At 40.7% G+C, this 27,954-nt stretch overlaps 1 protein-coding gene across 5 annotated transcripts in view; it reads left to right on the top strand.

Annotated features, from left to right (window-relative positions):
- The window catches only part of MBOAT1 (membrane bound O-acyltransferase domain containing 1), a 58,276-nt gene extending 31,586 nt beyond the window's left edge, over positions 1-26,690 (top strand). For all 5 annotated transcript variants that reach the window (XM_048939564.1, XM_048939567.1, XM_048939568.1 and 2 more), the window contains 9 exons: positions 4,292-4,347; positions 7,459-7,513; positions 10,166-10,349; positions 11,458-11,650; positions 16,718-16,821; positions 19,733-19,797; positions 22,335-22,467; positions 23,634-23,785; positions 25,541-26,690. In XM_048939564.1, coding sequence (XP_048795521.1) covers positions 4,292-4,347; positions 7,459-7,513; positions 10,166-10,349; positions 11,458-11,650; positions 16,718-16,821; positions 19,733-19,797; positions 22,335-22,467; positions 23,634-23,785; positions 25,541-25,673 — 1,075 coding nt within the window. In that variant the 3' untranslated portion in view covers positions 25,674-26,690. The remainder of the gene's footprint in view (positions 1-4,291; positions 4,348-7,458; positions 7,514-10,165; positions 10,350-11,457; positions 11,651-16,717; positions 16,822-19,732; positions 19,798-22,334; positions 22,468-23,633; positions 23,786-25,540) is intronic.
- The last annotated feature ends 1,264 nt before the right edge of the window (positions 26,691-27,954 follow it).

Genomic DNA, 27,954 nt, shown 5'->3' with positions numbered 1-27,954 from the left:
TTCCAGGCTAAAGAGATAAACCTGAAAGAAATGTTTGCTGACTTTTTTGTTGCAATGGGCCCTTATTCTCCACCTACTCACTTAGTGAAATCAGGTCAGTGGAAACTATTTGTAGCTCTGGTGTGCCAGACTTCTCCGTGGGATTACCTAAGGTCAGGCAGACTCTGCTTGGTTCATGAGCCCTGAGGTTTGCCTAGCGCAGAATCCAGTTTCTGATATGGGAAAGATCCCCATAGCAGGCAACAAACTGATGCTGGCATCCTTAGTTCCATTGGCCTGTGTTGCTGAGCAAATTTATTCTGCTGGGACAAGTCATGTTTGAAATGGACATGATCTGGCATGTTTTCATTTTGAAGGTTTAATTAAGGGAGCGAAACCCTTCGTTCTTATTCAGCATTCTGTAAACTGTTGCTTCTTTGTCTTGTTTTTCAAGACATCTAAATTTAGGTAGAAGAGATTTTTTATTTCTTGAAATTATTCCATACTAATAATGTGTTTCATAAAATTCCCTAAAAATTATATTGCTATTTCATATTGAATTCCTGGGAATTCTTAATTAAAAGTTGGCCAATATGATTTGTGTATGGGAGTGCAATACAAGCTACAATTTGTTATTGAACTCTTAGTCAATGTATAAAACAAAGAGGAAAAAATCACAACAAATCTAATTCTACGTATCTGTGCTAGTTTGTGACTGTAGTGTTTAGTAGCACAGGTGGAAAAAGGAGAATGTGCATGTACAGGACACAGGAAGTCGCTGCAGAGCAGGTGGAAGGTGTTCATATATGATGGGGTTCAACTGTTCTGGGCTTCTTAGATACGTATTTTATTTCAAATGCTCTGCCCCTGAGGGTAGGTCTTCACGCTTTATCTGTAAATGCAAGTAGGTCTGTTTATAAATGCAAGCAGTTAGACTGTCTTTTAAAATTTGTTTGAATTATTAAATAAGTTTTAAAATTTTGACCTAACAGTTTGTCCCACTCTCAGTAACTCACGCATTTCTCTCAAAAATCTGGGAGAAAGAAAAGGCCATTGGAAGTTCTATAGTTTTGTGAACTTCCTTTCTTCACTGCTCTCATATTGCCAAGTTTTAACAATCAGAACTCATGCACATATTTAGGAAGTGGTGTTATTTTGTTCGTCCATTTTTTTCCCCTAAATTTAAGTTTATTTTCTGTGTCTGACTTCAATATTGATTTAAGATTTGCGTTCTCATGCGTTGCTCTGTGAAGATGTAGAGAAGGGTATATTTTTTATTCTGAAGAAACAAAAGCAGTTTTAGACTTGCTCAGGTTGCAGGGAGGAGTGGGACAAGCTATGGCTGTGCAGAAGGGGTGGCCCCACACCTCAGTAGTGTGCTAGGAGGATGGAGAGTCCCAGCACTGCTATTGCCTTGTGCCGTGCCCTCTCTTGCAGTGAAGACTCAGGCCCCCAGAGGTAGAATGATTGACGGGTGAAGGAGGAAGAAGATACTCCCTGCTCACCTGAAACCTTGCGCACTCATCGCGTGAAACGTCTGATGATACCTGATGCTGATCTTGTGAAAGATTTAGAGAGTATAATCCATTTCTCCTAACAGCAGGTTTTCACCTTCCCGAGCAGGATGTGGAATCAATGGGTGGATCTGTAACATGAGAGTGGTGGGAGGCAGAGCTAAATGTGCTTCAGATCCATTCTGAGGGTCTCCCTCCCAACCATGGGCCAGGATTGTCGTGTTTGATATCTTCTCTGGAGTTCAGGCTTGAGGGAGGGAGACGATGTGTCTTCTCTGATGAAAATGCTCTACTGGGGTACAGTGTGCCGTGAATGAGACAATGAATTCCTAATATAGATAAAAATGACCTCTGTCTTCCCTGTGTTTACATGGTGTGCAGTTTTAATGCAGGCTGTGCTCTTGCTTCCATTGGTTAATCAGCGCATCAGAATTGTTTGCATTTTGGATCTCTCAGGCTTACAGTGAGGGGCCTGATCTTCAAAGACAAGTGTCTAAATTTAGTCGGTAAAAGGCATAGAATTTTGGCTCTGAGCCCGAGGTTAAAATTTACACACTTCAACATCAGCATAAAGTGCTCGCTGTAAGACAGACACACTACAAATCGAAGCAATTTTAAACAAGTGTTAGCGTTCACCCACAGAGCTAAGAGGTCAAGTACTGACAAAATAAAAGTCTGTGTGTGTATCACTAGAACTGCTGCTTCACCAAAGGGCAGTCTCTTTCTCTCCTAAGGATTAAAAAGTCTGCTTTTTTTGTATCCTCAAAGGGTTGGGATTTATGTATCTTTGAAAGCAAAGCTAGAATTTGAATGGGAAAACCTGAGAAATAAATTGTATAAAGTACTGGCAAAAACAACTTGCAATGAACTTTTCATAAAATGGGAGGATTAATTGGAATAAAACTGAGAATGACTTTTTCACATTATTGGAGCTGCCTGGACAATGAAGAAAATTGTTATTAATCATTATTAAATTTGTCTATTCTTTAGCTATAATCTGTGATCTAGATGACACTAGAATTAATACTGCAGAGATACTTGTGTTGCAGTTGTATTCCAGATTTCTATATACAAAAGCTTGTTCTGGATTTTGAGTGCAAGTGTTTTTACTGATATTTCAAGAGGATACTGCTGAAACCGTAAAAATAGTTTCTGATTAAAACATTGGCTGATAATACATGTTCTCCTGGCTTTGGTTAGAAAGTGCAAATTACCCTACCTACACAGAATTATGTGTAGACTCTTGAAACAGACCAGGTACGTTTTAGTATATAAAAAAAAGAGACCACTTTGAATGAAAAAATATCTTTTTCCAGTAGTCTTTTTTTCCTGTGCTCAGCATATTAATTATCTTGAAAATTAATTTTGTTTATCACAGTGGGATAATGAGGATGATGAGAATGATGAGATTGCACACAGTTTATCTAGCCTTTGGGTGCCTTTGGGTTTACATTTGATTGTAACTAGTGGGTTAGTTTAGGGTAAGGATGGTTCAGAATCTCTTACAAAGCCATGCAGGATATTAATATTTCACTGTTATTTTAGACAGAGGTATCATGGAATGTAACTCTTTTTTCCTTATCTTGGGAAGTGGATGGGGTAAAGACAGTGCTTGAGCTAAAAAAAAAAAAGCCTTCAACATTTTTTTCTTTTTATTGGATGCCAGAAAATTTGTCACAGTGTTTAAAATAAACATACAATAACATACAAAAGCATAGCCATACAATTTCTAGTGGTCATCTATTTATCTTTAAAAACAGTTCTCCATACCAGTCAAACTCTGTAAATAGAAGGTTTCCTCTTTCCTCTTCTAACTTGTTTTGAAGACATCATTAATGTTCAAGGTAAAAGCTTCATATGGCTTATGCTGTCAATTTGTGACCAAGTTAAGAAATAATCCATTATATTAGTCCTCAGAGAAATCAAATTTCTTGAGTGGAACTGGTGGTACATGTAATCATTGTAAACAATGCTTTAAAAGTAATTGTGTCCTCATCACCCAGTGGCTGTTAGAATTATGTAGGTCTGGAACTCAGGCACCCTGTGCTGGCGTCTGCGGTGGCAGAATAATAGAGGGAGGGAAGTGCAGCACATTCTCTTCAATCCTTATAGCCTGCAGGCTATAAACCTGGCTTAGGATCACCTAGCTCATGCGTTGGGAGTCTCCAGATCCCACGTGCCAAACACTCCCAGTTGGACGAGCAGGCTGTCTACACAGCAGTCACAAAGCCAAGAAGCAGGGGGGACGTTGTGTCATGCTGACTATTCTGAGCTATTCTGGTATTTGCACTTTGTCAATTGAATATTCACATATGGAAATAAGTATGAGTATCCGCAGAGTGGGCATTAGTTTAAGGCAGTGAGGAAACAGACGATTGGAGAGTTAACAGCAAGGAAAAGCAGCGTTATGTTACAGCAATACTGCTGTATTCTGCTGTTGCATCCTATGGGGCTTGAATTTGGTCTTTGCGTGGAAGGAAGCACACTGGGCTGCAGAATCTGGTAGTCCTTAATGGCATGACTTCTGAATTACAATTTGCACTGCTGTGGGGTGGGGAGGCATAAAATAAGGCTTTGTGTGCGCTTAGCAATTAAAAATTCCAGTGCAAGTTACTGTGGGATTGTTTTGAACTCAGGCAATTGTCTTATGCCTGAGTTGCTCCTTCAATTTTAATTGGATGTTTTCCACTTGTTGCTAATACAGTTATGCCTTTTAAAGGGATAAAGACATTCAGTAAGAAAGTTGAGAATAATTTGTATTACAAGATGTGTAACTGCTGTGTCTGTCTTTGTTACAGTCCACTGATGATAATTACACAGAAGATCACAACACTTGCATGCCAACTACATGACGGTAAGGGAATTTCTTCCCATGAAGACAACATTTTTATTCCCAGGACATTCTGTGGCTGAATAACAGAGAAGATGAATGTAGTTCAGTGAGATGCCCCAAATGAAGAAGAAAAATGCTTTGTAGAGAAAAACAAGAGATGTTAAGTTTAATCAGCTTTCTAGAATCAAACTGTCCTATCAGTAATGAAGACAACTATTTTTCCTTGTGTAATCTCTGCTTCTTTGGCATGAAGTTTGGATTTTATTTTGTATCTGCATTTACTGTTTAAATGCCATAGTGCATTTCTGAAGCAATTCTTGATTCTCACAAATCAAGAGCTGTATTTGATCTTTCGCTTCATCCATTAAAATCAATGTAGAAAGCTTATGCTATTCAATAGAACTGACAGCATAATGATATCAATAGGGAAAATGGCTTTAAAGAGATTTAGGTTAGATGCTAAGAAGAAATTTTTTACTCAGAGTGGTGAGGTGCTGCAACAGGTTGCCCAGAGAGGTTATGGATGCCCCATCCCTGGAGGCATTCAAGGCCAGGCTGGATGTGGCTCTGGGCAGCCTGGTCTGCTGGTTGGCAACCCTGCGCATAGCAGGGGGGTTGAAACTGGATGAGCATTGTGGTCCTTTTCAACCCAGGCCATACTATGATTCTATGATTCTATGATTCTATGAATGGAGCCCCAGGCAGCCTGATCTAGTGGTTGGCAACCCTGCTCATGGCAGGAGGATTTGAATTAGGTAATCTTTAAGATCTCCAATCTAAGCCATTCTGTGATGTATTTAATGAGTTGTGGGAGGTGGAATTCAATTGATTTTTCTGTGGGAAAAGCAGAGTTGCAGGTAAAATAGTGTTGTTTTCATTCTTACTCTGTGCTGTGATAGCAAAGAATAGAATACAATACTATTATTGCTTACATCTGTTGATGTTGCACTATGAACTTCCAATGGCTCGAGGCCCACTGTATTATAAGCTATGGTTGCCTAAGCTCTAGAACTTTTAGGTGGTGGCCACTACAGACTGCAGGATCCAGCATTTGCAAGCCAAATTTATGTTGAATGGGTCTGTCTGTAGTTCTGTGAAATCCACCACACTGCTCCCTCACTCCCCGTTCTCAGAGGAAGAGAGGGAGAAAATGCAATGAGGAAGGGCTGCGGGTTGAAATAAGGATGAGGAGATCACTCATCGGGTACCATTGCAAGCAGGACAGAATAGGAGACTAATTTTTTGCTTATTACTAACAGATTAGGGCAGTAAAACTAAAAGCAAACTAAAAACATTTTCCTTCCATTCACTTTCTTGTATTTCCTGTCCCCAAGCAGTGCAGGGGAACAGGGAACGGGGGCTGCGGTCAGTTCATAATGCTTCGTATCTTCTACTCCTTCATGGCTGCTCTCTGCCCCTGCTCCATGTGAGGTCCCTCCCACAGGATGCCATCCTTCTCAAACTGCTTCTTCACAGGCTGCTCACAGACTGCAGCTCTCCAAGCGCTGCTCCAACATGGCTCTGTACCACAGGGCCAACCCTTCAGGAGTGCACTGCTGCAGCACAGGTCCCCACAGGTGGCAGCTCTCCCAGTCTTCCTTTTTTCCACCACAGGCTCCTCTCTGTAGGTTGCAGCCCTGGTCCTAAGTCTGATCTTGCAGCTGACTATGGAGCAGCTGAAGCTGGCTTTGATCTGACATGGGTAGCGCTGGGCTCTTCTCAAGGGGCCAACCTCACAGCCCCCAAAACTTTGCTGTGTAAAGCTAATACAATCTATTACTTCCAGATGGTTATAGCAAGCACAGCTTGAAGGTCTGCATGGGCTAATTGACCTTGTTAACTTTCATGTTGCTGGGGCTTCTCTTCCCCTGTTATTTAAGCCAGTCAGCTCAGGTATCGCTGCATACCATAGTGATGTGCAGCCTGTATCTACTAGAACCCTAAAGGTAAATTAAAATGGAGAAGGAAAGAGATAGCAGAAAGGGATGGCAGCATCTTAAAGCAAAATTCCTACAGATTAATGATAATAGAAAAGGCTTAGTTTGCAGTTCAGACAAATCCAAATTTGTAAAAATTTGATGTGGCTGCCCTTAAATGGAAGTGGACAAAATAACCAGCTCCTGAAGTAACTAAGCACTTAATTGTTTCCGTGGAATTTGCCACCCTTTCAGTATTGAGGAAATGAATTAGCAAAGAGAGAAGGGATCTGAGCATCTTATCAGCAGTCTTTTTAGGTAATTGGTCTTATATGTGCACATCAATAATTATGGCCAGTACACTGAGGACTGTAATGGTAAGTGATACAAAGCCCCTGATCTAGTGACGATGTATGTGTGTATGCTCAGCATCAAGTGCTGTGACTCATCCCATGGTGAGTTCTGCTGCAGCTGGCAGGATTTCTCACAGTAAGCACAGCTAAGGCTGCAGAGTGAAGGTTATTAAGATACTTGCTGCTGTAAGCAACATCTGTTTACATGCTGGCCATTATACAAGATTTTCCTATAGGTTTCTTGGGACAGTGAGTCTGTTCTCTGCCTCTGGCCCCAAAGGTCTAATGAATCCAATAGTAGTTCACTCTTCCAGTCTGGACCTTATACAATTCCAGGTTATTAACAATCTGTGAGTTTCAGCTTGCTCCAGCAGCAGGCAGCCAGGCTGCTAGTTCACACTAGTTCATGAAGCTTCTGTTTCTTGAGAGCCCTTTTCTCTTCCACTGCCTGATCCTCCTGCTGTGAAATGCTCCATTTCTCACCAAGGAGACAGCAGGAGGCTGGAGCCTAAATGAGCAGGCAGCTTCTGGGAACAGAGGTTTTTCCTGCACAGGACTGTTAGCAGAGGCTGCTGGGGGTTGTTGCCAGTTGATGGCATTGCGAGTTGCATTGTCTGTGTGGAAATACTATGACTGCAATCCTGGAAGCAAATCTAGGGTGAAAAAGGGGGCATGAGATAAGGAACAGGATAAAGGAAATATGAATATACTTGACCTAAAAGTTGGGAATTGAGCTATACTAAAACTGCTTGTGACAAAGAAATCTTGAAGCCTCTGGCTTTAGGAACTTCCTGTCTATGAGATACAAACATAAGGCTTTGGAGATGGCTTTCAAAAAGATCTAATGTGACTTTTCTTTCTAGGAATAGGGAGACAAGCTGAGGAACTTACCGCTGAGCAAAATCGACTTGCTGTGAAGTAAGAACTCAACTCCTGCTTTGATGTGTGTTTAATTTCATCTGAAGAAATTTAGGATTTGGGTTTTTTCTTTTTTCTTTTCAGTGCCAATAATAATTGGTGGTCCAGCCATGAAAATGTCACCTGCTTCTTCCTAGTCCATAGAAGGATCAAAGAACTTCCTGCTTTTTCTATTTGCTTGAGCAATTGTGTTTTTGTAATAGTACTATTGCTATCCTCCTAATATGAACATAGCTTCTCTGCTGTATTCCTCGTTTCTCCAGCCTAGAACTCGAACCTTTATCACCCTGTGCTTGACTTTAAAGCACTTATGTGTTTGGCATCATCTCACTGACTTAAATGTATCCCCCACTACAACAGAAGTGGCTTTTGTTGATTCAAGCCCATAACATTCAAGCTAAGGTTGTATTGTGTAGACTTGTTGCCTGTTTTCCTCGTTTTATCTCTGATACACTATTTTTCAACAACAGAATACTCCTCCTCTGTTGGCAAACTAGGTACCAAAAATCCATTTTGACTTAACTCTGACACTCTTAAGTACTGCTTTTCTTCACTATAATTCTCAAACACTGAAATTTTGTTTTTTTCCTGTCTCCTTCCATAATGTTAATGCTCCTACTCCTTCAGGTTATGAGACTTGTCTTCTCATTGTTCACAGGGAGCCAGCATGTTGATCATGTGCTCAAACAGCTTTTTTTTCTTTCTTGTCCCTTAACGCAGATGCAGGATACAGGTGAATATTTTCTGAGTGGAAATTAGCATCACTATATGCTACTACTTTTCACCTTGAAGTGTATGTTGAGGGAAAGGAAATTATTTCTATGACAAAAAATAGAGCTCTCAAAAAATCTGCCTATGAATTTCTGAAACTAAGAGTGTACTTTCTTGAGAAGCAAATGTCTCGTAGGGAGGTTTATATAACTTTTGCTGTGGCCCATAGCTTTTTGCCTATTTTTAAAGCTCACAGCATATTGTTTAGCTGCACTGAGTCCTTGTGACCATATGATTAATTCCAGTCAAATCCTCACCAAACAGGCTTTTTTTTTTTTTCCTTGTACAGTAGAGGAGCTCGTAATGTAGGAGAGGATGTCAATAACTCAAGTGTCAGTGGCAGAGAAACCATAATTGAGGAGTTTTAAATCCCCTTTGGTAATACAGCCTTTTGTCTTCCCTCTGTTTTTGGTCTGTTCGTGTTTCTCACTCATCCTCTGTACATTCCTTTACGCATTGCTCATGTCTCCCCACCCACCTCCGTGCTCAACCTAAGCTGAAACTAATGACTTTATTTTTAATCTTATCTTTACTCTCAGAAACCCGAATCACCGCTCTTATTTTGCAGAACAGGAAAGATGAGCCTTACCCCAGATAGTTCTCTGCATCTTTCTGTGAAATTATTTCAGCAGGGAATGTATCATTCAGACACTAGCATCTACAATAACCCGCAGAATGAATGCAGAAAATCCTGGCTAAGCTAACTGTTTATTCAAACTAATTCCACTTCAGAATAAAAGCACGCAAGAGCAAATGCTTAACTGTTGCTTAGTTTTTCTGCTAGAAATTTATGTTTAAATCTGAAAGAATTTTAAGTAGGTTTTTGCTTATGCATGCTCATCCGTATCTTGGACAGGAGAGTCCTGAAACACTGTGCTCTGGATTCTCTTTTAATCTGGGAGCTATTAGCACATTAATGGAGAACGCTGTGTATCTCAGTACAGAATTAAAGGCTTCATGTTTCCTGCCACATAAAGGTAGCTCAGTACTTTAGAAACTACACTAGAGGCCTGCACGTCTTTCTTTTCAATCCCACTGATCTGTTGCAGTGACAGTGAATCTTCTTCATTTTACATCTAATGCTAAAACCTCCGAAGGAACTTGTGAGCTATGCCCTGCAAAATGGAAATAGCAAACAAGATGAACCTTCTCTGACTTCTTTCTTCAGATGTCTTTTGATTTAAATGTTTTCACTCTACTTCCTTTTCCTGTTGGTGTTGCAATACAAGCAATTACTTCCTTTATTTGCACAGAAGGACAGAGAGCCTCTTCGTTCTGTTCCTGTATGTCTCACATCATGCTTCCTGTTTTTTTGGAGGGTCAAACTGTGCAGGCAGCTGCTTTCAGAAGGGTGGTGGAGAGCTCCTGTCTGTTGTGTCTTAAAGCTCCCTGCCCTACAGTTTGCATAACAGCACAAAGTGTTGCATTGCACAGCTTGGTGGGATGGCATTACTTAGCTGGTGGTCTTCTAGCCCTTACTGACCCATGTCTTACTGGGCACATGTCCAAAACAGTGCCAGCTTCCCACTGTTCTTGCTGCTGGTCTGATCATAGCGTACAAGTCAGTGTGTTGGAGTGAATGCTTAAGCTAAAGGTTTCTCATAATAAAACCACAGCTTTTCAGATTGGCAGCATTTGTTCACCTGGGGGTTTGTGCACTTCCACATTACTCATTATCCTTGTTCTGACTGCCATCTGCCAAACAGCATTAGGATATAAGAAAAGCTGTGCTTCATCTTTAAAAAAAAAAAAAAAAGTTTTTATTTTAAAAGATAGTTTTCAGCTATGGGAGTGTGATAGAGTACAACTCAAAATGTTCATTTAAACATTTGCTATGTTTTAATCTTTTATTCTTTTGTTGTGCGTGGATGATTTTTACAGGACAAGACCTTCTTTACTGGAGTATTTAAGCTATCTCCTCAATTTTATGAGCATCATAGCTGGACCTTGCAGCAATTACAAGGATTATATAGCTTTCATTGAAGGGAGGCACGTGCACATGAAACTATTAGAAGTGAACTGGAAGCAGAAGGGTTATGACAGACTTCCTGATCCTTCTCCAACTGTAAGTTTTAAAATGACAGAGATTAATTGCAAGGGAGAAGAGAGGATTCTCATAATTAAAAACAAAGAGGAAAAAAACATTTTTGAGTTAACTTTCCAGTAAATGTTACAATGTGTTTTTGTTTTTCTTTTCTCCTGTAAAGTGGCTGATGTTTTCATCATGAGGTCAGGGGTGAAGGGGCTGTATCTTCCCCTGAAATGCTTTGCAAGACTTCAATAATGTTACTTCAGATTTGCACTAGTCTTACTGATATCAGAATAAGACCCTCACTGTGTTACCTTCAAGTTTGCAGGAAGTATTAAAATTTGCATTGTAACCATTTTATAATAAATACACATTAACTTACTAATGCACAGTAGGAAATTTTCATATTTTCCAAAGTGCATTACTTTTACTCAGTTTTTACATGGCATCCAAGTGCCTCATTTCCCTTTTTTATTGTGCCCGTATCAGGCAGTGTTTGCTCTTGACGCCTAAATGAAGTTGAGCTTCTAACTACTGAAATGATGCAATTATTTTAGTATATAGAAAGCTAAAGAGTAGTAATAGAGAGCAGTATGGTGTAGCAGATACCCTGTGTCATGGGAAAGTACGCTGCTGTGTGAGATGTATGCTTTTGTGACAAGTGATTTTAGCAAGACATCTGGATGGCAGCTGGACAGTAAGGCCTGCCATTGTACTGAATGCTAATGCTTTTGGCTGCTAGGAGGAATCCAGTCTTTTGTTCCAAAACATGACAGTGCATATAGTAAAGCTTTTTCCTTTTTCCTTTGGTTTCTTTTATTGTTAGTTTCTTTTCTCATTTTAGAACCTCCACTGACTGATGCCTCTGATGAAGTTCGCAGCCAATTTTCACTTCTATTTCTTGTCTGTACCTGTCTCTAGTTAGTTCAGTAAAGCCTGTTAGACATAAGCTTGGACATAAGCTTTCTTTAGTCACGTCTTCTAAATTAATTATTGTCAGTGTTGTCACTGTTAATCTTGTTGGTTCTCGAATAATGTTATTTTTATATGTCATGAGCACTGCCTTCATTTGCCATGAGCTCTGCTTTTTTCTTCCCTCAAGAAAATGCTTCTAATTAACATTTCACTGTTGTTTATTTTTTAGGGAGCAGTGATGTACAAGTTGTGTATCACACTGATATCTCTTGTTTTATTCTTGACACTTACCAAGAACTTTCCTATGGCATATATTATTGATGATGAATTTCTTGATAAAACACCCTTCTTAACAAGACTTGGTTACCTATATGTTGTGACACAGTCTGCAAAACCAAAGTATTACTTTGCATGGACGTTAGGTAAGTCTGGCTATATCACTTATTTTTATAACAAATCATTTCGTAAGTGGGAAGGAGGGTGAAAAGGTCTGATACAGTGAGAAAGCAATGAAATGAAATAGCCTGTAGACCTGTAGTTCACACAGGAGGTGTACACATGTTCCTGTTGGCAATGTTTCCCACTAAAGTGAGGAGATATGCATAAAATCTCTTCCAATTTGTCCAACATCCTCTGCCTCTGGAAACTATTCTATTTTTCAGCTTCTCACCAGTAAAGCCAATGTAACAATTTCCTCTTAAACTTTTGTAATTACACTGAAGTAATTTTTACACATATTCATAGGAAAAAAAAAAAAGATTGCCTCTTCTAAACTTCAGTTTTGGCGCTTATGTTAGTGAGGTCAGGAGGTTAAAATTAGTCACACTCAGGCTTACAAATATGTGAACAGACCTCTGTTTTGTTATGGGACTTCTGCACGCGCATCTGCATTAGAAAGCTGTGGTTCTTGGGGGAAACTGCAGTTAGGCTTTGCCTCCAGGGCACTGTGTGGTGCTAACCTTCAGCAATTGAGAAAGGAACAAAGAATCATGGGGCAGGTGGAGAATGATGAAGGCCACGGGAAGGACCCAAGAGCTTCTGCAAGGAAAATGAAAAGAGAAAGAAGAGAGTTCATTATTGAGAGAAGCAAATCGCTTTGGCTTCAGTATTAGAATCCAGCTCGCTCGGTGCTCAAAATAATCTCTTTCTGTTTTATCTTCTTCCTTTTAAGTGACCTTTGCTGTCTGTGTGTGAAAACTCAAATCCTTCTTGTCTAGGCTGAATATTGTGAGACTGAATTTTTTGCTGATATTTCAAGACTTTGTGTGTAGGTAGATTCTGCAGAGACACACAAGGTTGAATCTGAGAATATCATTGAGATAGCATGGAAAGAACCAGGGAAATTCACTGTGATACTGAAAATAAAATTGACAGATCCAGAAAAAACCACTGAGGATTAGCATCTCTGGGGCAGGAAATGCTATGAGATAAAGAATTGTTTGCCAAGTAACTCTTTTTTAGAGATACTCAGTATTAAATTGTCACCTAAAAGTTTTCCAACATGGTAGTTAACTATCAGGTCATTATCAAAGAGATCAACTGAGTTAGGACATGGGTGAGCTATAGAGGCTGCAGAAATATCTTGCAGTGGAGGGAAAAGCATGCATTGCATTCTGATGGGTGAGGTCTCTGTTATTCACATTACAAATTCAGGCAACAAAATAGCAGACATTTTATCCTTTCGCTGTTTAGCTTTCTGTGGCATGGCATAAGGCATTCTAAAAGTGCTTGCTGAAACTGCTGATATGCACTTCCTACTTTTAGAAGGGGACAGTTGTACTATTGTGTGATAACTGCAGTGATGAATTCCTCCAGATTGATGAAAAGTCAGATGCAAGATAGAAAATTCAGTTTCTCCCTGCACTAGCAATAATCATGTGAATGTAGCTACAAACTTGACTCAGAGCCGTTGCTGAAAGCAATTTGGAATTGAATGCCTACCTCCAAGGGTTTGTGTGGAGCAAAACTGATATACTAGAGCTGCTGAAATCAGCAGGGAAACCTCTGTTGAACTTCATGGAGATTGGGTTTTCCAAGTAACTGGAAGGCTGGACAGCTAAGATACTTCTTTGCTCAAACCACGCTTTTCTATAGGATGTTAGCATGTGAAGCAAGAGTCTTGGATATCTGTGGTGTGGCTGTGCCCCTGGATTTCTGATCTCTTGCATTTGACAAAAAAGTGTTAAGTGTCCCTACTATCCATTGAGCGAGGAGGAACAAACCTCCTCTGGCAGTGACAGCCTATTAGCAAGTGGAATCCTATAAGTCTTTTCACTGGTCTCATAGCAAGGCACTGGCAGGCCATACAGTAAATATAATTTCTAACAAGCTTGTTTTGTGTTTGTTTTTTTAAACAGGGAGAGATATAAAAGTTGGAAGACCTTTCTTTCCAACAATAAAATCTAGCTTGTTTAGTAAATTGGAAAGTAAATGGAAAGTGTCCGGTTAGACAATGTTGCTTATTTATTTTTCTATTTACTTATTTGTTTCCATTGTTGTTTTTAATTAAGTTCTCTCCCTGCTTTTTCACTTTGGAGTTCCTCCAAGAAGTTGTGCCTGTGTTCCTGGCACTTACATGGCAAAATCAGTTTTCACTCTCCAGAAATAAACACTGACCTTTTTAAAGCTTGACTTATTGCAAGCTTATATTTTGTAATTGATCTAAAAGGAAAAGCCTTACCTGTATTTTTGCTTATTTTTGCTTACTGTATTTTTCTTCCTATATCCTCAGTGGTGGCCGCATCTACAGGATAATGAAAATCCTATTTTTTTGTTGCATTGATAATAGGTTTCTGGTAGGGGTATGTTACAAGCAGGATTTGAGCTCCAGTGATCAAGTGGCTCCCAGGCAAGGGCAAATAGTTACCTGGTGCCTTGGGAAACTACAAGAACTTCAGCCTGTGGAGCTGAGCTGTGCTTAACTGCAACAGCAAGAAGTGCAATAAATGAAAGCCCTACTGTTACCCAAGCTTTTATTTAGACTACTAGTTGTTAATTCTGTGATTTAAGTTACTCAATAATTCATTTGTAGAGATGGTTAGGTACTTTAATGAGACAGTAAGCAATGAGTTTAGTAAAAGGCTTTGTTTGCCTAAGTGAGAATAAAATTCCTAATTAAAACAACCATATTGTAACTCAGAGAAATGGTGAACATGTCTGGCAGACAGTACAGTTTTTCTGAGTTCTGGGAAGTGCTGGGACTTCCAGACATTTTCTTAGGGAAAATATAAACTCATGGTGCAAGTGGAACTAAACCTGGGGGGGGATGTGTAAAACAGCAAGGAATTCTACAGGTGCTCTAGCTTAAAGAGGGTAAATTTAGGTTAAATGTAAGGAAAAAATCTTTTATAGTGAAGCTGGTGAGGCACTGGAACAGATTACATAGTGTTGTGGTTGATACCCTGTCCCTGGAGACTTTCAAGGTGAGGATGGATAAGGCACTGGGCAACCTGGTCTAGTTGTGGTGTCCCTGTTCATTGCAGGGGATTTGGACTAGATGACTTTCAGAAGTCGTTTCCAACTCTAAGAATTCTATAATTCTGTGATTCTACCTTGGTCAGAAGAGACAGTCAAAGGAGAGCGTACCCCCTCTGACATATAAGAAGGGAAGACTGGCTTCAACAGAAATGGAAGAGACTGAGGTACTTCACAAGCACTTTGCTTCAGTCTTCACTGGGATTCAAGCTTCCCACACCTCTCATGTTCCTGAACCTCTATGTGGAGATCATGGGAGCAAAATCTCTCCCACTGTAAGAGAAGAGCAAGTCACCCCCTCATGAGGCTGAAGGGGCCTGTGGGGCCAGATGACATTCTTCCTAGAATCCTGAAGGGACTGGCTGATGCAGTAGCCAAGCCATTCTCCATCATATTTGAAAATTTTTGTCTGTCAAGTGAACTCCCTAGTGACTGGAAAAAGGGAAACATCACTCCCATTTTTTAGAAAGTGGGAAAGGAAACCCAGGAAACTACAGGTTGATGAAACCTCTCTTCTGTGCCTGGGAAAATCATGTAACAGGTCCTCCTGGAAGCTGTGTTAAGCCACATGCAAGGTGAAGAGGTGACACGAGACAGCCAGCACAGCTTCACCAAGGGTAGATGGTGCCTGACCAATCTGGTGGCCTTCTGCGATAAAGTGACAGCATTGGTGGCCAAAGGAATGGCAACTGATTTTGTCTGCCTGGAGTTGTGCAAGGTCTCTGACGTGGTCCCATACCACATCTTTATCTCTTAATAGGAGAAATACAGATTTGAGGGCTCGGCTATTCAAGGAAAAAGTATTTGTTTGGATGGTTGCAGCCAGAGGGCTGTTGTCAATGGCTCGATGTTTGGAATTGTTCAGCTTGGAGAAGAAAACGCTCTGGGGAGACTTCATAGTGGCCTTCCAATACTTAAAGAAAGCTTATAAACAGGAGGGAAAACAACTTTTTACATGGGTAAATAGTGATAGGACAAGGAAGAAGAAATCATAGAATCAGTAAGGTTGGAAAAGACCTCCAAGATCATCTAGTCCATTCATTCACCTATCAACAGTATTTTCCCACTAAACCATGTCTTGTACATCTTGAACACCTCCAGGGACAGTGACTCAATCACCTCCCTGAGCAGCCCCTTCCAGTGCCTGACCACTCTTTCTGAGAAGAAATTTTTCTTGATATCCTACCTGAACCTCTCCTGTTGCTACTTGAGGGCATTTCCTCTAGTCCTTTCGCTGCTTACATGGGAGAAGAGGTCAACTCCCAGCTCACCACAACAACCTCCTTTCAGGCAGCTGTAGGGCAATAAGGTCTCCCTTGAGTCTTCTCCAGACTAAATTCCAGTTCTGTCAGTCACTCCTTATAAGACTTGTGTTCCAGACCCCTCACCAGCTTCGTTGCCCTTCTCTGGACACTCTCTAGAGCCTCAATGTTATTTTTGGAACAAGAGGCTCCAAACTGAGCAGTACTCGAGGTGCGATCTCACCAGCGTTGAATACAGAGAGATGCTCACCTCCCTGCTCCTGCTGGCAACAATATTACTGATACAAACCAGGATGCCATCAGCTTTCTTTGCCACCTTGGCATGCTGCTGGCTAATGTTCAGCCAAGCTTTGACCAACATAATTCCTTCCACACAGTATTCCACCTGCTCTGCCCCAATCCTGTAGTGTTGCCTGCGGTTGTTGTGGCTGAAGTACAGGACCTGACACTTGGCCTTGCTGAACCTCATCCCGCTGGCCTCAATCCAACTATCCAGCCTGTCCAGATCCCTGAGAAGAGCCTTCCTACCCGCAGGCAGATTGACAGTTCCTCCTGACTTAGTGTCATTTTCAAATTTACTGACGGTGTACTCAATCCCCTTATCCAGGTCATCCCTCTGCCAAGACAAACTTGTTTTTGAAAGAGAAGATACAAAGTCCTACAAAGATGGCTCGAATGTTTAGTGCCATATGCAGCTGCAAGAAAACACTTCTCCAGCAGTCTAATTTGACCCATTTTGCTTTCGTATTGCAGCAGATGCAGTCAACAATGCAGCTGGGTATGGATTCAGTGGAGTTGACGAAAGAGGTGCTTTCCGTTGGGACCTGTTGTCCAACTTAAATATCTGGAACATTGAGGTGAGTTAAAGGAGTAGCCACATTGGCATGTCGACAGATAAATAAGTGTGATAGTGGGGAGATTGTTTGCTGGAATGAAAGTAAATCCATGCCACCAGGCTGCCTATCTTTAATTTGGAGAGGTTTTGTATTTTATCTGTTGGGCAGATAAATAGCATCTGTTACACAGCCTTTGTAATGCTCTATATCCAGGTTGCAATTGTAAATAGTTTATAGAGGGCTAATAAATGATTAATCAGATGTTTAATAAATGAGCAGTCAATTACTGTAGATTGTGGCTGAGTTCAGTGGGTCAATAAATTGCTTGGAGCTATGATTCTTCACCATCTGCGGTGTATTCCATCCATCTACTTCAAGCAGAATTCTCCTTTCATAACCCAGTTGAGATGACTGGTGGTAGTGAGAGGGAGGCTGTCATCAGCAGAAAATGCACATACACATGGAAGAGCTGGGTTCCTGCCCATGGCTGGAGTGCCTCTTCTAAATAGGGACAAGCAGGGGTGGGAGCTGTAACAGATACAGGGAAACCTGTATGGAAACTGTCGAGGCCGTGCTGAGCTTAGATGGCAGCCGATCTGGAGCTTTATTCTGCAAACCATGTGCTTTCTCAAACATATATCACATGTTTTTCTTGTTACTGCAGCATGCTTTTAATGTCTATTAGTCTTTTGTAAAATATTTGTATTTTTCCTTTGATTAGGAAATGGCCAGCATCATTATTTATTTGCTCCAAAGAATATTCTCTGAATGCCAGGGGGATGTGAAAATGTTCACGTCTGAAACTGTTTTTTTCTAAAAGCTGCTTTTCTTTAGAAATGGGAGGAACTTCTCTCTGTAATTCTGTAGTTATGCTTTTAAAAGGAAAAGCAGATTAAAACAATTTGATTGCTTCATGGCCGAGTGACCTGTGACTAAGCAAATGTGCTGTAATAGCTCTTCTCAAAAATGAAGCAGCTCTTGCGATTCTTAGTTGAAAAATGTTGAAAGTTGCCAGAGCTGGAACTATCTTTGTACATTCTCTCTTTCTCAAAATCATTTATCTGTTTCTTTCTTTCTTCATTTATTTTTTTATTATTATTATTATTTTTACTGTAATCCTCTGTACGCTTTTCTCAGTGAGTGGTGCAGAATGCACATCCCAGAAGTGCTCTATGCTCCTCAATGTTGGCAGCACCCTAAGTACCACCCTGAGGTCTTGAATCAATATCTGATTTGGTTTAGGGGCAGGAGACAATTCCGAGCTGGATGGGTTAGGGCAATTCATGCTGAAAGGAGGACAGTGAAGTGCAGGCAGTGCTCTTCATTTAAGTTAACAAAGTAAACAGGAACTTTTCTCTACCTGCTGAACGATGGGCCCCGTAGAAGCTTTCTCCTTTACACAAATAATAGGGCTTGGAGTGGAGAAATTATCTCCAGGATTGTAAAGCAGAGGAGTCACGCTAGCCTCAGAAGCCCTGCCAGGTGTGATGATGTGCCTTTGCAAATTTCCCAGTTTTATTTGAGAGAGCATCTGAGTCAGCAGGAAAGAAAACATCCTCAGTTGGTTTGGTCATGTAGTGAGAAGAGAGGCTACAGACAGTGTCACTTCATGTAAGCGTTTCTTCATACGCCAATGGCAGTTCTGGGAGTTATAGTTTAAGTGTGACTGTACAGTACATTTTAAGCAGGAATCACCAAGTTTTTGTGTAAAACTATATGAGGATTGGGAACTTATGTGGTAAATATGGCTACAAACTGAGCTGATTTGTAGTAGTCAGTTGAAGACAAGCATGTAACAGGAGTTGTGAGGGCATTAAAATGTGACAAGTGCTTAAACGTGTTGTGGGGAATCTGAAGAAAACCTTGGCAGCATACATATTCTGGCAGCCAGTGATCCCTTTCTTTCTTGCTGGTGTGAGGGGAACTTAAAGGCAGACAAAAGACAGTGTCAGTATTAGTTGGATGAGAAATTACACTTTTCTGGGCTTCTTTTGCTGCAGTTGTGCAATTAAAATGTGACAGTATTGCATTGGGAATTGCTAATCATTTTTAACTTTATTATCAGAGTGTGAAGAGCTGATCTTCAGGATTCTTGTGTGAAAGCACAAATATATCTGAGTATTTCCCCTCAGAAACCTTTGTCTTTAGTCCTTCTTCTTAGTGTTCATTTGACTTCACCTGATAAGACAAAATGATGTGGTTTTACTGAGTCACTGGAGACTAGTTATTTATCCCTACTTGATGAGGAGACCCTGGGAGGTTGCTGTCGTAAAGCATGGAGCAAGGGGGAGTGGGGTCAGGGAACCACCAGAGATGGGATTGGCTAGGATTAGAGGAGCTGATGCTGGACAGGATCCAGCAGTTCCCTCAGATTAGGGGAACTGATGCTGCGAGGAGGTACAAATAGTTCCCCCAGGACCCTGGAGTCCGCTCCAGTTTCTCAAGCTGGAGAGTAGATTGAAAGCTAGGTTCTAAATTTAGTCTTGTCATTACTCTGTCCACGTTTTTCCAATTTTCCTCCTTCTCCAAATAATAATGCATTTATTTTAGTTTTCATAACACTTTGTTTTAATGGCAGTCTAGGGAATTCCACACTGTGTAATGGGTAGCAAAATCTCTCTTCCAGAAATGAAGCTGCTTATAGGGAAAGCCAAACTTTAAAAAGGAGAAAGCTCTTCACATTTCACATCATTTGAAAAATAATCAAACATATTTAAATTTACAAAACAAAGCAAATGCCAAGTGTTAGCAGCAATCAGCCTAGTTAATTCCATCTCAAAATATGTTAGTGTAATGATGGACTGTGGCACAATCCTCATGATAATCAGCCACTGAAAAGAATATTTTTCATGTCTATCATTTCTCTAATCTAAAATGCAAGTATTATTTTACAGGTTTCAATACTAACATTTCACGTGAACTTCTTTCTTAGACTGCAACAAGTTTTAAAATGTACATTGAAAACTGGAATATTCAGACAGCTGCCTGGCTAAAACGGTAAGTGTAGTGGAAGAGTAATTTGCTTGGGTTTACACATCCTGAAAAAAACTGGCAGTGAATCTCCATACGTGTATAGTCTTTTGTTCTTTCTTTGTTCCCTCTGCCTATAACAGTTAGTGGAATGTAGTGGTATTTGGTGCTATAAAAGAAAGCTGTGAGGTGACCTCATTGTGGCCTTTCAGAATCTAAACGGGAACTACAGGAAAGGACACAGAGTGTGGAGCAGGGTTTGTGGTGATGGAGCAAGGGCAATCATAGAAGGGCCTGGGTTGAAAAGGACCACAGTGATTTTAACCACAGTTCACCACAGTTCCAATCCCCTGCTGTGTGCAGGGTCACCAACCAGCAGCCCAGGCTGCCCAGAGCCACATCCAGCCTGGCCTTGAATGCCTCCAGGGATGGGGCATCCACAGCCTCCTTGGGCAACCTGTTCCAGTGCCTCACCACCCTCTGGCTGAAAACTTTCCTCCTAATATCTAACCTAATCCTTCCCTTAGTTTAAAACCATTCCCCCTTGTCCTGTCACTATCCACCCATGTGAACAGTCATTCCCCCTCCTGTTCATACGCTCCTTTCAAATATTGGAAGGTCATAATGAGGTTTCCCCAAAGCTTTCTCTTCGCCAAGCTGAACAATCCCAGTTCCTTCAACATTTCCTCACAGCAGAGCTGCTCCAGCCCTCTGCTCATCTCAGTGCCCTCCTCTGGACCCACTCCAAAAGCTCTACATCCTTCCTGTGCTGGGGTCCCCAGGCCTGGACGCAGCACTGCAGATGGGGCCTCACAAGAGCCGAGCAGAGGAGGACGATCACCTCCCTCTCCCTGTTGGCCATTCCTCCTTTAATGCAGCCCAGAACACAGTTGGCCTTCCAGGCTGCAAGCACACGCTGCTGGCTCATGGCCAGCTTCTCATCTACCAGGACCCCCAAGTCCTTCTCTGCAGGGCTGCTCTCCAGGGGTTCTTCTCCCAGTTTGTATAAATACCTGGGATTGCCCCTGCCCAAGTGCAGCACCTTGTACTTGGCCTTGCTGAACCTCATTAGGTTCTCAGAAGCTCAAGGAGGGTAGATTTAAGTTAGGAAATCAGATTAAGGTTATAAGAAAAAAATCTTTTACAGCAAGGGTGATGAGGCACTGGAACAGGTTATATAGTGTTGTGATTGATGCCCCATTCCTGGGCACTTTCAAGGCGAGGCTGAATAAGACCCTGGGCAACCTGGTCTAGCAGTGGTGTCCCTTTTCGTTGCAGGGGAGTTGGACCAGATGGCCTTCAGAGGTTCTTTCCAATTCTAAGGATTCTATGATTCTATAAAGTTTTATTCCTGCAAATGTAAAATGTCCACTCTTTATATATGAACAGCAAAGCCACAAATGAACAGTTCAGATCTTCCAAAGCAAAAAGTAAAAGCATTTTGCTGGCATCTTTTAGGCCGCTCTTTGCCTTCATTGTTCTTGCTGTAGTAAATTATGTTTCCTATGCACGTTACTATCAGAATCAAGCTTCTTTGGGTCACTGGGATCCAGTTCAATTAGAACTTGGAGAGAAGGCCAGATCTTCAGATTGCAGTCCAACTTGGAGTTATCACAAGACGCTTGCTACTGAGCCTCTGTTTAGGATATGGAGAAGAAGTTTCTTATTTTAAACCCTGTCTGTTGCTCATGTAAATACTAGCATAAGCCTAGATTTTGTAGCTAGATCTATCTCCTGTTGCTTATTACACTTTTTGGCATGGTTAAACCTCAGAGTACAGTCAGTTAATGTAGTGCCTGAAATGATGGCACTACATCGTAGTTGTGATACGTTGTGATTATCATTACTGTTTTTGTTGTTAAATGTTATTTTACTATCTGCTAAGTTAATTTTACTATCTACAATTTTTCGTAATTCAAATGATGTGGTAGGAAATGCATTATTTTGACTATTTTCTTTGAAACACGACATTTCATTTAAAACTCAGGTAAATACACAGACTTGCCAGTGTATTCTTGAACTGGTATCATTCACTTGCATCTTTGAAGTAAGCTTTTGGGCTGCTAAAGTTAGCAGGAATTCCCTGCTTTACAATAGCCAAAGGTACTCCCTGTTGTTCCTAACTTCTCTCAGATGACAATGCCTAAAAATACTTTTGTTTGCCAGAGGAGGGTGGGCTGATGATGTCTGTTTGTCCTTCTATGTGTTCTTGATTCACCATCAGAGTTTTGCTTTTTGTAGAGAAGTGTGTAATTCCAGTGTGGAGATGTAACGGTGAATGAGAAATCTTGCCCACTCTTTTCCATTTTAATTACTTGATTGCTATGAGTGCTGGAAGTATTTTTACAGGTGCTTTTTGGATACTCATTGCATAAAAGCTTGCTAGCTCTTTCTTGCTAACCTTCCAAATAAATGAAGAGAGAATGGCTCATGTCCTGGTCTGTAACTGAGACAAGATGAGACGTGTAAGAAAACAGTGAGATGTTAACAACTGAGAAGGATTTGAAGTGCAGTTTCCATTCTTCTGCTGGATTCAGCCACTTGTTTTGTTTTCTTCTTCACAGTGTTTGTTATGACAGAGCTCCTTGGTATCCTACGGCTTTAACATTTGTCCTGTCGGCCCTGTGGCATGGTATCTATCCTGGATATTATTTTACGTTTCTCACTGGAATCCTTATCACACTCGCAGCCAGAGCAGTATGTACCTTTTGTTGTTCTCTTCCAAGGCCCTCAGTAGATGCTCTCCAACTATCAACTGCAGGGACCACCCTGGCACATTCAAGCAGCTTGTCCCTGCTGTGAGCTCTCTGTCATGCCTTTGCAGGGGTCGATGTTCAGTGCAACTTTGTTCTTTGTTAATGCTAATTACCAAGTATCCCAGCAGTTAGTCAGCACTAATTTTGTCCGTGCTGCGATGCTGCCCCTGGCTGTCAGAGAAAGCATTGCATGAGTGTACAGTTAGAAGTTTGGTGGTGCTACTGGCTAGGTGAATGCAGGCAAAGTATTTTGGCATTCAAGGTTAAGCTTGAGTCCATACTTCTGCTAGTTCATGTCCTGTGTGTGTGCTGACTTGCAATCAGCTCTAAGCACAATCTTTCAGAAGACTCTGTGATGGGCTGAGCATTAGCCTAATTTGGACTGCTATCATGTTGATGCAGTAAGCTGGGCTCTGTTTATGGACCTTATCTTGAGTAGAGTCACCAAAGGCCACACAGATTTTGTGAGTCACTGATAATGCATTTATCACTGGTGACCCATCAGGCTGAACCAGCCTCTTGGGAGGGGCTGGGAAGCACCACTATTGACTTGCAGTTTGACTATGGATAGATAATCAGGTCAGTTTGAAAGCTGCATTAAACTAGCAGTCAGTATTAGCCCCTATGGCTAGAGCACCTTGCTGAGCATGCTATCTTAACATGCGCTTTGCCCCTCATTTATGAGGATCCATTTCAAAGCTAAACCAAAATCTGTGGAGAGCTGAGTACGCTTGCCAGTATAAACACACACTTGTTCATTTGAAGTGACTGTTTCACAGTTGATAAGCAGTACTAAAACAAAAACGGGAGAGAGGAAAATCAAATCATAACAACTTCCCTCCCCAAAGGTATTGTCCAGGATACATAACATGAGAGCCTTCTCTGGTGAGTATAACAGAAGAAAATGGGACACTTTTTTTTACCACAGATTGACTGCAGGATCTTAACATGCCAGTCAATGCAATTCTGCCTGCTTTTCTGCTCTCAGTGCTTTCCATGCTAACGTTCACTGCAGAGTGCAATGTGTTCTTATTGCAGTATGTTTTTGTGACTTTGCCTAAGAAATAATTTTTCGCTCTTTTCTGTTTATTTCTCCTGGACTTTCAGATAAGAAACAACTTCAGACATTACTTCCTCTCATCAGTGCCTCTCAAGATGACCTATGACGTTGCCACCTGGGTTGTCACGCAGCTCGCAGTGTGCTATACTGTTGCACCCTTTGTGATGCTGGCTGTTGAGCCCACAATTAAGTTTTACAAGTAAGTTCTCTCTTCCTGACTACAGCACTCCAGCCCAGCATGGGCAGGATATCTGATAACATAAGAAGTTATTTCTGCACTCCTCTGACTTAAAAAGATATGAAGGGCAAGGCAGAGCTCTTCTTGCTTACTTCTCAGTCTTTCTGTGTTCTCACTTCATCTGATTTTTCACATACTCAGCTTCCTTTTTCAAAGCAATCAGATCTCAACCACCTTCAGCGGTGGCCAAGGCTGGAGAGGCTAAGAATAATGTGAGTTGGCAGTAGGAAGGGCTCGGTGAGATGAGAACAGGTTTCCAGCTGCCAACTGCATGGAGCAGAAGAGCAGACTGATAAGGAGGGTGCATGACAGAGCATTACTTCTTTAAAAAATGAGACTAGATTGTATAGCTTTACTTCTCTTTGATTCTACAGTGAAATGTCAGAATAACAGTTCTTGTTAAGAAGAAAGGATTCATTCCTCTAGCATAAAAACAAAACTGATAGTCAAGATAGCAGCTGTCAGTAAGTCTGTTTGAAAGGTTTTAGATTTTGACCTTTTCTATTCCTTTTTCATAGAAAATTTGACTTCAACGAATATAATAGAATATAGAAGTGACTCAAAATCTTTGCTAGTTTTGCTAAAACACTTTTCCATGCACCATATTAATGTCTACATTTTCTTCTTTCAGGACATTTATAAATTCTCCATATGCATAAAGTTTGTTCCCTTTGTGCTACAAAAAGTCATTCCACATAATGCATATTAGTGTGAAATTACATTGCTAGCCTTAAAACAACAGAAAAATATATGTAACTAATTTAGTACTATTATGCCAGTATCCAAAAAAAGGTACTGGATACCCAAGTTTTGAATGAAGGAAATTATTTTCCACCTTTGTCCCCAGCTGGATCATCACTTTAGTATTTTTTTGCCCTAGTGAATTTTAAAGTAATTAACACTTAAATGCAGAATCAAGGAAATTTTTGGCCATTGGACTAGGACATGAATTTTGGGGGCTTTGATACCCAACAGTGGTAGTAGGCACCTTGTGAGGATAGTGATAACTACAGCAAAATGCATGAGACCATACAAAGATGCATCTCCACTGTTAAGAGCTGGACCATACTGTTCCCAAAATGGTACCTCTCCAAGCAGCCACAGCCTCGTGTGGTTAATCTAAGTAGTTTTGGTTTCTGTTCAGTCTGGTGCATATGAAGTTATTTGAAATAAAAATATTTGATATTTACTGAGATATCACAGAAAGGTGTCTCTGAGTAGTTGCCTTCAAAAACAAGACCCTCCTATAGCTGCCAATATCTTACCTTCCTCAGGTAAAAACTGAATGTTTTGGTTTATTTCAGATCTCAGCATTTGAAATAATTTTTTTTTCTTTCCCATTCAGTTGATTATTTTATTTTTCACTTGTACAATCTGATGTTCATGAAGGATTTATTTTCAGAACATAGCCCTGCGTGCTCTAATAATGAAAGAGAGACAGAGTGAATCTAGGGTTGAATTATGCAGGCATTCTGAGCTCTCAGACTTTGGATTCTGGAGTTAGCTGACTGATTCCTTGCCTCATTAACATCTATGGCAACACTTTCATTGATGCATAGGCTGAGACTCAGGGTTTTATTTTGGTGCTTACTAGGTCATGTTCATGAATTCTGCACTCATCCAGTAGCACTAAATTCTACATGGGCTTAATGAGGTCACTCAGTTTATGTTACTACCAACAAACATGTAATATTCTCTTTCTGTTTTTATTCCCAGGTCTATGTACTTTCACATGCACATTCTGAGCATCTTGGTTTTGCTTTTATTACCAATCAGACCTCAAACCCACTCTGTAAGAAGGCCTCAAAATCAGACCAACCAGAACTCTGTTAAGAGCAAAGACAAATGATATCTCCAAAGGAAATTGCCAACACTGGGAAACAATCTGTCATAATGGAAACAAAGAAGAAGACGGGAGTGACGGGTGTTGAAGTGGCATTTATCTAGGTTATCTTAAAATCTTACTGGACAGGGCAGAAGAGAGCCTGAAAGACTGCTTTTCAAATGATTCCAGTTAACAGAGATTTACAGGCTATGTTTACAGGCTCACGGGGCATTTTGATTTTTTATTAAGTATTTTTATGAAATGTTTTTATATATTTAAACTTTTTCACACAGGCATTTTTGCCCTTTTACAGAACTATACAAATTATTAATCAAGAATCTGGTGTTTAAATGGACAGGAAGCAGCAATCACAGAGTTAAATCTGCTGCCCGATAGTCTGGTGCTGGGAATGGCCGACAGGAGGGCTTCTTATATACTGGCTGAGTAAAGAGATGGCATGAGCAAGGAACTACAGAAAGGAGGAGCTCAGTGTGCTGGTGCTGCTTCTGCCTGCTTTCTGGGCAGGGCAAACCCCAGCGTGAGGGATGAAGCTTGAGCTCAGTGGCAAGGGTGTTTCACATTCCTCCAAGTGGCACCTGCTAGCATGAGGGCATGACAAGTCCCTTGGGAATAGGTGTCTGCAAACACTGTCATCTGTCTAGACCAACGTTGAAAATCAAATCAAAAGAAAAGACGAGCAGAAGAAGGGATACACACCCTGTAGAGTTGGGCTTCTCTAATGATAAAGCTGGTAATCATTGCTACATCAACATTACTTTGCAGTTTTACAGTGATGCAGCAGCTTCATTTCAGTACAAAAATAACTGAGAAGCAATGCAAGTTTTGAGTTCCGGAGCTCACGGTTATGAGTTAGATATAAAAAGGGTTTATAATGGATCAGACTGTTCTACTCATAAACCTCCTATCTTGTGGAGGGGTTACTTTCCAGCATGACTACACTAAAGCAAGATCTAAACAGTAATTTTCTTAAGAATCACAACTAATTCAGTACAAAATAAAGATTGTGATGGGTTATGAGTATCACAGGAGTCACAACCAGGGCCTTGTGCGATCTCAGAGAGTGACTGAGCCTTTCAGTGCTTGTGAAGTCCCTCTCTTACAGAGACATGAGGTTTCATTTATAAAGGTTTGTTGTGCTTTGGGATAACTTGCTGCAAAGACCTTTTATTGTTTTTGTTTGTTTTTATCCTCTTACCCAGGAAAAACTGACTGACAGAACACATCAAAACAAGCATAAACTAACAAAGAAAGAAGCAAACAAAACTTTTCCAGGAATATTTTTCTCAGGATTTTGTAGCAGCAATTCCCTTGTTAAAGTATTGGTACTTTTTGATCATGTAACCTGCATGATTGAGAGAAGAATCTGCTGTTTACTGATATTCATGCAAATGAAAATTTTACTGAGTTCTAATGTTTTGGGAGGGAGCAAATCAATGAAACCAGAACAAGGTTAAAAAGTGCTTGATTTTCTTTTCTCTGGTGGGAAGATTTTGTCCTGTGATCACCTCATGATTTAGATATTTTATTCGCTAATTTATTTGGAAGGCGAGATGGCATTAAAAGATTGTTCTGAATAAACAAAGTGCTTTGTGTCACTGCCTGCCATTATCAAAGGAAGTCAAATGTGAAAATGGGTGAATGAGTCTGCACCTTTTGAACTCTGCATGTCTGCTGGATTGAATGGGCAGATGTGTTTTAGGTTGAAACAGCAACCAGAAACTCCCCATGTATTTCTGTGGAAGCTGAACCTGCCCCTAACTTGGCTGGTCCTCATTTGTCCTCGTAGTACCTCTCTGATGGGTATTGTAAGAGAGGCCAGGCCTTGTCAGTGGGGCACCTTCTGCAGTGTTTCATGGGAGTGGAAGTGTCTTAACTCTAATGCCATCCACTTCTGCTGTAGGTTTCAGCTTCTACAATGCTAGGGAGCAAACTCATATCCTTTCATCTCGTTGTATTCTCAGTCTGCAGTTCTGCCTGAAAACAGTAGCTCTGGGCTTGAATAAACACCATTCATGGGAGTTTGTATTATTTTGTGAAATAAATTTGAAATGTTTTTTTTTTTCTTTCCCAGAACATTGCATTGTAAGGAAACTAGCAAATTGAGTTAGTCTCAAAGCTGGGAAAAAATAAAATAAAATCTGAAATCTTCACTTTGCTACTGTAGACTGGGCAGCTTACATGTCAGCCTCGCAAAGCTAGTGCTGGGCCTAAATAGCTGTAAAATATGCCTTTGAAAAAAGGCATTCACTTTGGAACTGCCTTTCTAAATCAATTGCGCTGAGTC

Source organism: Lagopus muta, chromosome 3 (assembly GCF_023343835.1).
Source record: "Lagopus muta isolate bLagMut1 chromosome 3, bLagMut1 primary, whole genome shotgun sequence".
Lineage (NCBI taxonomy): Eukaryota > Metazoa > Chordata > Aves > Galliformes > Phasianidae > Lagopus > Lagopus muta.
Note: the sequence above shows the minus strand (reverse complement) of the source record. Positions and strands in the feature narration are given on the sequence as shown.